This window comes from Babylonia areolata, chromosome 4 (genome assembly GCF_041734735.1).
Source record: "Babylonia areolata isolate BAREFJ2019XMU chromosome 4, ASM4173473v1, whole genome shotgun sequence".
In the NCBI taxonomy this organism is placed as follows: Eukaryota; Metazoa; Mollusca; class Gastropoda; order Neogastropoda; family Buccinidae; genus Babylonia; species Babylonia areolata.
In genome coordinates this window covers 1,645,348-1,660,347 of record NC_134879.1, presented here as the reverse complement: position 1 = coordinate 1,660,347, position 15,000 = coordinate 1,645,348, and the positions used below count along the sequence as shown (strand labels likewise).

Below are 15,000 nucleotides of genomic sequence, written 5' to 3'. Positions count from 1 at the left end.
GCACTGGCTCTTAGTGCTGCAGCCTTGAGGGATACTCAGCCTTTGGGAACCATCCCCAACGCCGGCTGTCCAAAAAACCCTCTTGGCCGAGAGAGTGGGGATGTAACTTGGGGCAAGACACTCTCCACTATAATCAAAGTCTTGCCCATATAGTCGGGAAAGCAGTTGTCTCCTCTGCTGCTCTGAATGTCATAGTATCTTGGCCGAGAGAGCGGGGATGTAAATTGGGGCAAGACACCCTCCACTATAATCAAAGTCTTGCCCAGATAGTCGCGACAGCAGTTGCTTCCTCTGCTGTTCTGATGGTCATAGTCGGACACGACTGACTGTCATACAACACTGGCCATCAAAATTGCCAGTCAGCAAGTGCGGACTCTCTCTCTCTCTCTCTCTGTGACTGACTGTCTGTCTGTCTCTCATATACATATCCATCCAACTCATTCATCCATCAATCTATCCATCCATCGATCCAGCCCCTTCCACCCAGTTCACTCATCCACCCAACCTAACGACTGACTGTCATACAATATACTCAGCAGACGATTCTCTCCCACTCACGCTGAGCAGATGACGACGAAGTCCAGCCAGTTCCAGGGGTCCCGGAGGAAGGTGAAGGGCTGTAGGATGAACCCCCTGGCCAGCAGCTTGACGATGGCCTCCACAGTGTAGATGCCCAGGAACACGTTTCTGTGTGCGACAGACAGGCACATAGCACAGTGCCACACGGATACAGACAGGCACATAGCACAGTGCCACACGGATACAGACAGGCACACAGCACAGTGCCACACGGATACAGACAGGAACACAGCACAGTGCCACACGGATACAGACAGGAGACAGGCAGTCAGAGACAGAGGGAAGAGGTGGCTTGTGCCCGGGGGGTGGGGGGGTAAGGGACAAACAAACAAAAAACAAAGAAAACAAACAAACAAACAAACGAACGAACGAACGAACGAACAAACGATCTGAATGGGTTAAACAAAAGTAAACAAGATAGTTATTACACCTTGGAGTTACACATACTAGGTGGAGAGAGAGAGAGAGAGAGAGAGAGAGAGAGAGAGAGAGAGAGAGAGAGAGAGAGAGAGAGAGAATATGATAGTGTTTTAATACAATCGTTTTCTTATTTTCTTATTTTTGCTTTTCTCTTTGATCTTGTTCGTTCGTTCATTCATTAAATAAACGAATAAATAAATGAATAAATAATTCAATAAATAAACCATGAATTCATTCACTCACTCGTTCTTTCGTTCGTTCGTTTGTTCAGTCATTGTATGATTATCCCACTCCTGTATTCCCTTCTAGTATAACTACCGCTAGTTTATTTTTCCCCTTAAAGCAGTCCTTTCTTTGAGACAGTCGTTGCGATAATTAAAATTTAGCCCAGCTAATATATCCAAAAAAAAAAAAAAAAAAAAATCACAATGTACACACACACACACACACACACACACACACACACACACACACACACACACACACACAGATCTTCCGTGGGTTATGAGATGCAGTCAGTTTCAGTCATCAGTCATAACAGAAGGAGGGTCAGTACATGAGAAGAGGGGCAGAAAGCTTATCCATGCTCCCTGACCAGAAAAAAAACCCCAAACAAATCGCAGTTGTCTCTCTTGCAGACACTCACAGCATTTTAAGGGACTGAAAACACACACACACACACACACACACACTGAGTCCAGAATATAACCTAATTGATATGCACTCTTTACTAACACCTATGGAAACTGATGGCTAACGGAAGCAGCAATGGTTTGAATTTCTGAGCCGTTGACTTATAAAGAACATTACTTCTGTACTCCCTGTTTTATCATATTTCTCTTCGCTTCGCTCCACTCATTTCCCAGTTGTACGTTGCTGACTTTCATTTTCCATGATCAAAACAGGAACTCATACATCAGAAGAATTGACAAGGAAACGTGAACTGCCGAAAGAGCTCTTCTTATTTTCCCTGGAATACGTAATTAACGCACAAACACGGGTGTCATTATGATAGACAGAGACAAAGGAACAAAGGAATGATCAAGAATTAATAACTTTTGAAGGAATAAATTATTTTTTTCTACGGAGTGTCCCGTGCACACAGAAAGACAGGGTTCAGGGTCTGGAGGTTGTCACGCGAGGTTTTGCTCTCCTCGACGAGCGCAATAGCCGAGTGGTTAACTCTCTCCATACGAACGGCGAAAGAGACGACGTTAACAGCGTTTCACCCCAATTACCACCATCAAAATATTGCAAGCGGAAGGCTCTTATACTGAAGAGGTGAATGTTGAGAAAGAATACCACAATTCTGACGAAAGAATTTAAAGGTTGGGTCATTGAGACACCCACTGGACATCCGAGGAGTCTGTGTAGAGAAGAGAGAGCTGGCCGTACTGAGTGAGTTAAAGCGTTGGACTTTCAATCTTTGGGTCCCGGGTTCGAATCTCGATAACGGCGCCTGGTGTGTAAATGGTGGAGATTTTTTCCGATCTCCCAGGTCAACATATGTGCAGACCTGCATGTGCCTAGGTGGAGATTTTTCTGATCTCCCAGGTCAACATATGTGCATAGCTGCATGTGCCTGAACCCCCTTCGTGTGTTTACGCTCGCAGAAGACCGACTACGCACGTTTATGGAAACAAGTACATACCCAGCATACACCCCCCACCCCCGAAAACGGAGTTTGGCTGCCTAATTGGAGTAAATAAACAAAACGGTCATACACGTAAAATGTTACATATCGCTCTAGGTGTGTATGTATGCATGTGTGCATGAAATCTGTTTGAATAACACAGGACACGAATGCTGAGCACCTCGCAATGACAGCCGTCAGTCGGCTCTACCCAGGTGAGTAGCCTGCTGTACAAAAGACTCCGTGTTGGTAAAGCGCTTACAGCTTGTTCTCTGACCGAAGATAGGAGCTGTATAAGTATCCACATCATTCATTCATTCGTTGTGGGGAACAGTGTTAACTTTAACGACCTACTGACTGACTTTTCGAAAGTCAAATTGTTCAGGACCTATGCCTTGGTTCAGTGCAGTTTTCGTTGTTCGAGCAACACCTTCGATAATGCACAGCTAAAACATCACGGTAAACGTCAGTTCCTGTAAGAGAGACAACTGGCCATTATTTGACTGTCTGGGATGCATGCTAGTTATTCCCCTTGCAAAAAAAAAAAAAAAGCCAGTTCCTGTAAGAGAGACAACTGGCTTTATTTGACTGTCTGGGATGCATGCTAGTTATTCCCCTTGCAAAAAAAAAAAAAAGCCAGTTCCTGTAAGAGAGACAACTGGTATTATTTGACTGCCTGGGATGCATGCTAGTTATTCCCCTTGCAAAAAATGCCAGTTCCTGTAAGAGAGACAACTGGTATTATTTGACTGGCTGGGATGCAGGGCTTATTCCCCTTGCACCAAAATGGCGAACAAGCCAGACACTGACGTTTTCATTCACTGGTTATAGAAAGGGGTGGGGTGGTTGGGTGCAAGAAGTATCAGCAAGAGAAGCAATTGTTTTGATAGTGAAAGTCCACCCTGGTAAATATTAATACTTTCTTCTTATCGAGTCTATTACTGAACTGTGTTAATCTGATTTTGTTATCAATTAACCAATGGACTGTTTCACATTTTCCTGTCTCTCTGTCTGCCTGTCTCTCCCTCACTCCCTCTCTATCCCTCTCTCTCTCTCCCGTGCACACGCATGCACGCACAATATACATGAAAAATAGAACATCTGTATTCATGTTCTTGAAAGTGAACAACAGATATCCAATACACGCATATAAACACGCCCATGGACACACATGTAAATGTTGCAATACATGCAGACATGCACGTTTTGCTATACCTCTTTCTCTGTCAATTTTTCTGTCTTCTGTTCGTCTGTCTGTCTGTCCGTCTATCTATCTATCTATTTATTTATCTATCTGTCTATCAAACTATCTATCTGTCTGCCCACATACTTCACTACAAATACACATGTTTGGCTATGTCATTACAAATAAATTCAGTCTATCTTAGATTAAATTTATTTCAATGTTCGTGAGAATCATAAAGATTGAATAGTTATAGTCAGAGTTGTGCCTGTTTTTTTTCTCTTTGCATTTGCATTTCTAATGCAAGTGATGATGTTTGAAAGTAAGCGATTAATCAATGAATAAGACTGTGTTAGGCTTACTATGACAATGGCTAAAACATTATGTTTTGACCCTATCTCTCTCTCTCTCTCTATTTTCCTGCACCACCTCATTTCTCTCTTTCATAATCTTACAAAAAACACACGCACACATTTATGCACTTTTCCCCAAAGCCTTTCACACAGGAATAGTTAATCTAATATTAATACTATCATAAATCAGTTCTGAACTTTATACTCACACACACAAAGGCGTACTTATGTACAATTACAATGCTACAAAGCTCATGCAGCCTATAGAATTGCAGCTATGTTCTACAGTGGAAAGCAGCTTTACACGTCTAAGCTATTGTACATGGTGCATTAAATTGCCGAAACATGCACACACAAAAAAGAGCGAAAATAGGCGTTAGTTTGAACCTTTCAGCTACACATATGCAGTGTGAAGAAAAATCTACTATTTTTCAACAGACAGAGTCAGTGACAAACTCTACAAAACAACAGCCAAAAAGAATGTAAGAGACTTACAGCTCTTGCACATATCAAGAGATATCGAGGAGAAAGGACTTCTATAGTTACTAACAAAAGAAGTCAACAGAAAAATAAGGAACAAAAATGCACACACAGCAACAATGGATACTTGGAAAAAACAAAAACAACAACAACAACAAAAAAAACCAACAAAAAAACGACTGCACGCGTTTCTGCAACAGGCAGTCTGAAGGGAAGCAATCTATTGTAAGGTGAGGCGACAGCTGATACAGGTAAGAATGAGGAGAGGAAGGGGTTGGGTAGAGGGGGAGGGGGAGGGGGAGGGGGGTGGGGGTGGGGGTGGGGGTGGAGGGTGGGGGGGGCGGGGGCGGAGAGGGAGAGAACCAGAGAGAAACTGAAAACTGTCACAGCAGCAGAAGCCACATCGTTATGAGGCATGACATGACAATATGGATGAGTACACGGACAGACACGCACACACACACACACACACACACACACACACTGACGATGACGTAACCTCGTTGGGGGACAGACTGATAGATAAGTCGACATAGAGAGAAAGAGAAAGAGAAAGAGATTATACTGAGGAACAGCAGACACAGCACAAAGTAACGTTGCTCTTGGTCTGAAGACACGGATACTTACTCTAATTCTTCTGGGGCCCCTGCTGCACGAGCCATGAAGACACAGTTGACAATAATGGTGATCATTACGGTGATACTAAACATTGTTGGCCTGGTCAAGGAAGCTTGGCATAGACAGAACACAGCAACAGCAGTGTGGAAAAGAGGGAAAAAGGGAGGAATGAATGAACGAAAGAATGAATAAATGAATGAAGCAAGCAAGGAAGGAGGGAAGGAAGGAAGGAGATAACTGGGAGAGGGTTTGGGGTGGGGGGGGAATAGAGGCGTGTGGGAGAAAGAATACAGAAAGCCTGACAAGTTCAGTTTGTATTAAGAGCAAACTGCAACAGAATGACAGAAATGAAGGTCGTCCAAGCATTCATTGGATAAGAATCTTACTCGTCGACAAGTCTGAACTATTTTCACAAACGTTTTGATGATGATTGATCATCGCCTTCTACTCCATGTTTTCCCCGTGAGAATGATAACAATATTGTGGGATGAAACATAGGAATGTATTAACATACTTAACCCAATGAAACATCATCTGAACTAGGAATGTATTAACATGATTAACCCAAGCTTCTGCTGCACATTGTTGTGGCCACAGTACCTTAGAAGACAGCCAGGAATATGACCAGGACAACCAATGGTCCAGCCAACAGGCCCTGAACTGCTTAGCATTGGTCAGAAGAGGTCGGTGTGGTGTCAGTTTAAACAACAACTATTACATTTTGTGTACACATAAGTGGCGCAATGGGTTCTGCTGAACAAAAAGTCACACAATTCCAAGAGGAATAAGTCCTCCTAAAGACCGATGACTGACATCCTGACTTGTAAGCTATGTTTTATGACAACAATATGACAGCCTTCACTGACATTCTGACCTTTAAGCTCTGTTTTATGACAATAATATGACAGCCTTCACTGATATCCTGACCTGTAAGCTCTGTTTTGTGACAATAATATGACAGTCTTCACTGACATCCTGACCTGTAAGCTCTGTTTTGTGACAATATGACAGCCTTCACTGACATCCTGACCTGTAAGCTCTGTTTTATGACAACAATATGACAGCCTTCACTGACATCCTGACCTGTAAGTTCTGTTTTATGACAACAATATGACAGCCTTCACTGACATCCTGACCTGTAAGCTCTGTTTTATGACAACAATATGACAGCCTTCACTGACATCCTGACCTGTAAGCTCTGTTTTATGACAATAATATGACAGCCTTCACTGACATCCTGACCTGTAAGCTCTGTTTTATGACAACAATATGACAGCCTTCACTGACATCCTGACCTGTAAGCTCTGTTTTATGACAACAATATGACAGCCTTCACTGACATCCTGACCTGTAAGCTCTGTTTTATGACAACAATATGACAGCCTTCACTGACATCCTGACCTGTAAGCTCTGTTTTGTGACAACAATATGACAGCCTTCACTGACATCCTGACCTGTAAGCTCTGTTTTATGACAGCAATATGACAGCCTTCACTGACATCCTGACCTGTAAGCTCTGTTTTATGACAACAATATGACAGCCTTCACTGACATCCTGACCTGTAAGCTCTGTTTTATGACAACAATATGACAGCCTTCACTGACATCCTGACCTGTAAGCTCTGTTTTATGACAACAATATGACAGCCTTCACTGACATCTGACCTGTAAGCTCTGTTTTATGACAATAATATGACAGCCTTCACTGAAATCCTGACCTGTAAGCTCTATTTTATGACAATAATATGACAGCCTTCACTGACCAGTATTTTCCTCAGCAACAGTCGAGGGGGGTTCGCATTTAGGTACACTTGGCGGCCAGACTAACCAAAAAAAAGTTTGACTGTACACTCATCTAAGAAGACAATGAAAGACAGTCAAGACTCGTCAACTGATCTTGGGACACCTCTTGCACACACATCACTCAGCCAGTATCCAGCACGTGTGTGTGTGTGTGTGGGGGGGGGGTGCGATGGGGGAGGGGGGGTTGGTAGGGAAGGTGGTGTGTGTGGGGGGGGGGGGGAGGGGGAAGGGGGGTTGGTAGGAAAGGTGGTGTGTGGGGGGGGGGGGGGGGAGGGGGAGGGGGGTTGGTAGGGAAGGTGGCGTGTGTGTGTGTGTGTGTGGGTGGGGGGGTTGGTAGGGAAGGTGGTTGAGGAAGGAGAGGAGCAAGAGGGGAAGATGATCAAATGACATCTCTCGGCAGTTCATCTGCCAACATGCGTTGATTCAAACTCAATCAGCAAAGCTGTGGCCTACTTGAGAGTAACGGTGACAGGTGCTGATGAAAGAAGGGAAAGTGAAACAGAAGACACAATTTGTTTGAGCTTATCCACCAAATTACAATAAATCTCTACTGAAAAGCAATGGCATCAAAATGCACAAATTGCAAGTTTAGTAGAAAAAAAGTGCATGGCATCAAATAAAACCGTGTTAGTGAGTACAGAAAAAAAAAAAAGGCTGTAAAAGAGGAAAAAGGCCAAGGGCAAGAACTCTTCAAACAATGTAATCAATGCACACTGAACAAACAATCGTTACACAATCCCCAATGTATTAGCAGAAAGAAATCATCGTAACAGAAAATAGCAACCAGTACGCAACAGTAGAACACACACCACGTAAAAAAACAAACAACAAACCCAACATAATGTTAAAAAAAAAAAAAAAATCCACTAGAGAAAGCAAGCCCGCAAAAAAGAGCGGCCAGCACAATAATAATAATAAAAAAAAAAACCAACAACAAAAAACCCAAACCAAACAAAACAAAGTGAGCAGCGGTAAAAAGACTGCTGACAATTTCGGTTAAAATGTAAATGTGCGTGGATTCCAAAAGATCTAAGCTGTGCGGCTGAAAGAGCTAAAAATGTAAGAAAGTGCCCTCCCCGCGCTATGACGGGATTGACGTCATTACTCACTCTACCCAAGGGGGTGGCTGCCATGACGTCAGTGTCATGAAGATACAGTTTACAACGATAGTCAGCATCACTATCACGCTAAACAGCGTTCTCTCCGTTAAGAAAAAAAAATACACGTCATATATATATGTATGTATGTATGTATGTATTTCAATAGTTTTACTCTCTTAATCTGCAAAAAAAAGAGAGAGGTTATTATCGTTTCTATATGCGCACAAGTCAAAATGCTTGCTTGGGTGAGCGCGTGCATGAGTGTGTGTGTGTGTGTGTGTGTGTGTGCAAGGTACATTATCGTGTGTTTTTGCTTGCCTACACACACACACATATATATAATACACACATACGCACACACACATAGATATATATATATATATCTATGTGTGTGTGTGTGCCGGAAAGATTTTGTGGGTTCTGTTCATAAACATGTTGTTTTTTTTTACCTTATTCCTAACGCTCGTGCATATACTATTCTACTAAGTTAACATAGCATGGTGCCTAGCAATACTGCTTACTGTTCATTAATACCAATGACAAAAAAACAAACAAACAAACAAACAAACAAAAACAAAACAAACCCATTGTGTTGTAATCGAGAACAACAATGAGTCTCGTAAATTGCGCGCGCATGTGTGTTTAAAACAAAACAAAACAAAACAAAGTCTGTGTGTCGGATGTGCGCAGTGACCATATTGCAGAAAGAATGAAATAGTCTGATATCATGGTATCATAATCAGTCTTAGAAATTAACGACCTTTCCTTTCGACTGCATAGACTCGTGTCGAAAAAAAAACATTAACCCCAAAACACAACAGTTTACAAAATATGTATGAAACGATATATATATATTTATACATCCGACGATGAACCAAAAGTAAGATAAAAAAAAAAAAAGCATTCTCAAGAAGAAACGTCCACAAAACGCAGGCTTCTCAAACGCAAGGGCAGCAACCTCCATACCAAATTCCAAAAAAGACGTTGAAGAGAAAAAGAAAAAAAAAAACAGATGACCATTCGTCTTCCATGCAAGCAAAAATTGGCACAAAACTGGCACTGCATTCGTACAAGAATCAGCAAGAACATTAAAAGTAGAAATTAAAGTATAAGCGTAAAAAAGGGGGAGTAATTAACAGGTGTTGATCGGTTTGCATACAAAGACGTAAAGTACAAGCGGTTGTTATATATATATATATATGTATACATATATCGGCGGAAAGAAATGAAGCTACTTACTCTACCCATGAAGGAGGGGTCCAACTGGTTAATGTCATGAAGATACAGTTTACTATGATAGTCAGCATCACTAAGAAGCTAAACAGCGTACGACTGTGTTAAGAAAAAAACATCTTCAGGATGTTGGGCGTACCCCAGTCCAAACATGACAGGGAATGCACGATATGTGAACCAGTATAGACTTGCTTTTGGCTGCTTCTGGTTGTGTCAAAATGATTCATGAAATGTTGTTGTTGTTGTTGTGTTCGCTCTGTGTGTGGGGTAGGTGGGTGTGGGTGTGTAGGGGGCATGCGCGGCTGTGTGTGTGTGTGTGTGTGTGTGTGTGTGAAACTTACATTCCCACTGAACTGGAAAACACTCGACATGTCAATATCATCTAACCCGCCAATCAACGGCTTACACCCCCCCCCCCCACCTCACTCCCCACCTTCTTCCTGCCACCCCCAACCCCTTTAGTCTTTAAAAAAAAATTATTTCATTTTCACTTTTCACTTTGAACACTCAGAGATTTCCGAAGTTCGTTTAAGTCTCTCCATACGAACGGCGAAAGAGACGACGTTAACAGCGTTTCACCCCAATTACCACCATCAAAATATTGCAAGCGGAAGGCTCTTATACTGAAGACGTGAATGTTGACAAAGAATACCATAATTCTGACGACGGAAGCTAAAGGTTGGGTCATTCAGACACCCACTGGACATCCGAGGGGTCTGTGTAGAGGAGAAGAGAGGACTGGCCGTACTGAGTGAGTTAAAGCTGCACTATTCCCCTCCCTTGCCACCCACACAGGTCCACCAAAACGCAGGTAGGTGACTGTGTGTGTGTTTTTTTTCCCCCTATCAGTGATCTTCGGCCTTTTAGTTTCAACTTCTCACGGAAGCGTCACTGCGTTCGGACAAATCCATATAGGCTATAATTATTACATCTGCTAGGCAAAGATGCCTGACAGAAGCGTAACCCAACTCTGTGTGTGTGTGTGTGTGTGTGTGTGTGTGTGTGTGAAGAGTGGATTCTTCGGCAAGTTTAGCCAGAGGACAATCCTTTTGTTGCCCCATAGGTTTGGTTTCAGCGCGTCAAGTGCGTGCTTCACACGGGACCTCGGTTTATCGTCTCACCCCCCAAAAGACTAAACGCTCAGCTTGATTTTTTCCCGTCAAACCTGGGAGAAAGAGGAAGAGCGGTGATGGAACTCGTACCCTCACGGACTCTGTATTGGCGGATAACCGTCTTCACAAATCTGTCATCTTTCTCCTCTGCCAGAGAACAAATTCAGCCTGTCAAACTTCATGCTTGGTCGGAACACTGACACAAAGGGAAAGGAGCAAAAGTTTGCATTCAAGTAGAAATGGATTATGCTGGGTTGTACATTATGCCGGGTGGGTACAAAGACAGTTGTAACCATTCATGCAAGGTTCAAAAGCCCGTTCAATCCTAAAAAAGGGTATCTTGACACTGCAATGAAACGATAATCCTGTAAAGCATCAATAATCATGCTGTTGAAACTCATTATTCATATTTTCATGCAGTTCGCTCAGCACGTTCCAACGACTGGAATTAAATCGATACTGGTTATCGCAGCTCTTTCGTGAGAATCTTTGAAGACATACATTTGCCAAAACTGCACCGAACTGGCGAACGAAAAAAAAAGAGGCTGTTTTACTTTGGACTAATTTGCATAGAAGGGCCAATACTTCCCGATGCATCAGGTCGCAAGGTGGCTTTAACCACGTTCGTTTTCACCATTAGAAGAGATCAAAATAACACGCAACGCAACGCAACGCAACACAACACAACACAACACAAGACACTTCAGACTATCGCTGTCATCATTCACTGCCATCGCGACCTTTTCACGTGCCCTTTAACGAAAACAATCCAGGCCAGGTCCAGTCCAGAGCCAGTGATTCTACTTTCGGCTTGTAACTTCATTGTAACTCCATTGTAACTCCATTGTGGACTCCATTGTGGAAACTCCATTGTAACTCCATTGTGGACTCCATTGTAACTCCATTGTAACTCCATTGTGGACTCCATTGTAACTCCATTGTGGACTCCATTGTAACTCCATTGTAACTCCATTGTGGACTCCATTGTAACTCCATTGTGGACTTCATTGTAACTCCATTGTAACTCCATTGTAACTCCATTGTAACTCCATTGTAACTCCACTGTGGACTCCATTGTAACTCCATTGTGGACTCCATTGTAACTCCATTGTAACTCCATTGTAACTCCATTGTAACTCCATTGTAACTCCATTGTGGACTCCATTGTAACTCCATTGTGGACTCCATTGTAACTCCATTGTAACTCCATTGTGGACTTCATTGTAACTCCATTGTAACTCCATTGTGGACTCCATTGTAACTCCATTGTAACTCCATTGTGGACTCCATTGTAACTCCATTGTAACTCCATTGTAACTCCACTGTGGACTCCATTGTAACTCCATTGTAACTCCATTGTAACTCCATTGTGGACTCCATTGTAACTCCATTGTAACTCCATTGTAACTCCACTGTGGACTCCATTGTAACTCCATTGTGGACTCCATTGTAACTCCATTGTAACTCCATTGTAACTCCATTGTGGACTTCATTGTAACTCCATTGTAACTCCATTGTAACTCCATTGTGGACTTCATTGTAACTCCATTGTAACTCCATTGTAACTCCATTGTGGACTTCATTGTAACTCCATTGTAACTCCATTGTAACTCCATTGTAACTCCATTGTAACTCCATTGTGGACTCCATTGTAACTCCATTGTAACTCCATTGTGGACTCCATTGTAACTCCATTGTGGACTCCATTGTAACTCCATTGTGGACTCCATTGTAACTCCATTGTAACTCCATTGTAACTCCATTGTAACTCCATTGTGGACTTCATTGTAACTCCATTGTAACTCCATTGTAACTCCATTGTAACTCCATTGTAACTCCATTGTGGACTTCATTGTAACTCCATTGTAACTCCATTGTGGACTCCATTGTAACTCCATTGTAACTCCATTGTGGACTCCATTGTAACTCCATTGTAACTCCATTGTGGACTTCATTGTAACTCCATTGTAACTCCATTGTGGACTCCATTGTAACTCCATTGTAACTCCATTGTAACTCCATTGTAACTCCATTGTGGACTCCATTGTAACTCCATTGTAACTCCATTGTAACTCCATTGTAACTCCATTGTGGACTCCATTGTAACTCCATTGTAACTCCATTGTGGACTCCATTGTAACTCCATTGTAACTCCATTGTGGACTCCATTGTGGACTCCATTGTAACTCCATTGTAACTCCGTTGTAACTCCATTGTGGACTCCATTGTGGACTCCATTGTAACTCCATTGTGGACTCCATTGTGGACTCCATTGTAACTCCATTGTAACTCCGTTGTAACTCCATTGTAACTCCACTGTGGACTCCATTGTAACTCCATTTTAACTCCATTGTGGACTTCATTGTAACTCCATTGTAACTCCATTGCAACTCCATTGTAACTCCATTGTAACTCCATTGTAACTCCACTGTGGATTCCATTGTAACTCCATTGTAACTCCATTGTAACTCCATTGCAACTCCATTGTAACTCCATTGTAATTCCATTGTAACTCCACTGTGGACTCCATTGTAACTCCATTGTAACTCCATTGTAACTCCACTGTGGACTTCATTGTAACTCCATTGTAACTCCATTGTGGACTCCATTATAACTCCATTGTGGACTCCATTGTAACTCCATTGTAACTCCATTGTAACTCCATTGTAACTCCACTGTGGACTCCATTGTAACTCCATTGTAACTCCATTGTAACTCCACTGTGGACTTCATTGTAACTCCATTGTAACTCCACTGTGGACTTCATTGTAACTCCATTGTAACTCCATTGTGGACTCCATTGTAACTCCATTGTAACTCCACTGTGGACTCCATTGTAACTCCATTGTAACTCCACTGTGGACTCCATTGTAACTCCATTGTAACTCCACTGTGGACTTCATTGTAACTCCATTGTAACTGCACTGTGGACTCCATTGTAACTCCATTGTAACTCCATTGTAACTCCATTGTGGACTCCATTGTAACTCCATTGTGGACTCCATTGTAACTCCATTGTAACTCCATTGTAACTCCACTGTGGACTCCATTGTAACTCCATTGTAACTCCACTGTGGACTCCATTGTAACTCCATTGTAACTCCATTGTAACTCCATTGTGGACTCCATTGTAACTCCATTGTGGACTCCATTGTAACTCCATTGTAACTCCATTGTGGACTCCATTGTAACTCCATTGTAACTCCATTGTAACTCCATTGTGGACTCCATTGTAACTCCATTGTGGACTCCATTGTAACTCCATTGTAACTCCATTGTAACTCCATTGTGGACTCCATTGTAACTCCACTGTGGACTCCATTGTAACTCCATTGTAACTCCATTGTGGACTCCATTGTAACTCCACTGTGGACTCCATTGTAACTCCATTGTAACTCCATTGTGGACTCCATTGTAACTCCATTGTAACTCCATTGTGGACTCCATTGTAACTCCATTGTAACTCCATTGTAACTATTGTAACTATTGTAACTCCATTGTAACTCCATTGTAACTCCATTGTGGACTCCATTGTAACTTCCATTGTGGACTCCATTGTAACTCCATTGTAAATCCATTGTAACTCCATTGTGGACTCCATTGTAACGAAATAAACGCATGGCCCTGACGTGTGGGTGAGTGGGGAGAGAGAGAAAAAAAAAGACAGGACGGAAAGGGAATCCCGTTCCTGTCGCTGAAGCAATCTGTTCCTGCTCAACTTCCACTTCACTGGGGAGCTCTGACGCCAGAACTAGTCATGCATGTGATGCCAGAAGATTGTGACCTCCTCGTTGCTGGCTCCTCTCCAAGAACGCGCACGGTCATTGTCCCTTTTTTTTTTTTTTTTTTTCTTCTTCTCTCTTTCATGGCTTGTTTCTTTAATTGAAAATCGAGATTCTCTTGTCTGCGTTAGCAGTTCCATGCTCGAACGCGCAGCTGAGCGTAAAGTTACTTCTGAGCTCAGTTTAATTTTTTTGTTTGTTTGTTCCATGCCATTCTTCGCAATGTGAACTTCACAAAAATAAACTCTGTTTAAAAGAACCATCAGACGGGCGCAATAGCCGAGTGGTTAAAGCGTTGGACTGTCAATCTGAGGGTCCCGGGTTCGAATCACGGTGACGGCGCCTGGTGGGTGAAGGGTGGAGATTTTTACGATCTCCCAGGTCAACATATGTGCAGACCTGCTAGTGCCTGAACCCCCTTCGTGTGTATATGCAAGCAGAAGATCAAATACGCACGTTAAAGATCCTGCAATCCATGTCAGCGTTCGGTGGGTTATGGAAACAAGAACATACCCAGCATGCACCCCCCCGAAAACGGAGTATGGCTGCCTACATGGCGGGGTTAAAAACGGTCATACACGTAAAGGCCCACTCGTGTGCATACGAGTGAACGTGGGAGCTGCAGCCCACGAACGCAGAAGAAGAAGAAGAAGAAGAAGAAGACAAGAACCATCTTAGAGAAAAAAGTGGGGGAAAGACAGTGG

General features: G+C 42.7%; 1 protein-coding gene across 1 annotated transcript in view; it reads right to left on the bottom strand.

Annotated features, from left to right (window-relative positions):
* The window catches only part of LOC143281365 (sodium channel protein para-like), an 85,399-nt gene that overhangs the window by 65,557 nt on the left and 4,842 nt on the right, over positions 1–15,000 (bottom strand). The window contains exons 3-4 of the mRNA XM_076586569.1: positions 5,276–5,359; positions 559–687 (exon numbers count right to left, since the gene is read on the bottom strand). Coding sequence (XP_076442684.1) covers positions 559–687; positions 5,276–5,359 — 213 coding nt within the window. The remainder of the gene's footprint in view (positions 1–558; positions 688–5,275; positions 5,360–15,000) is intronic.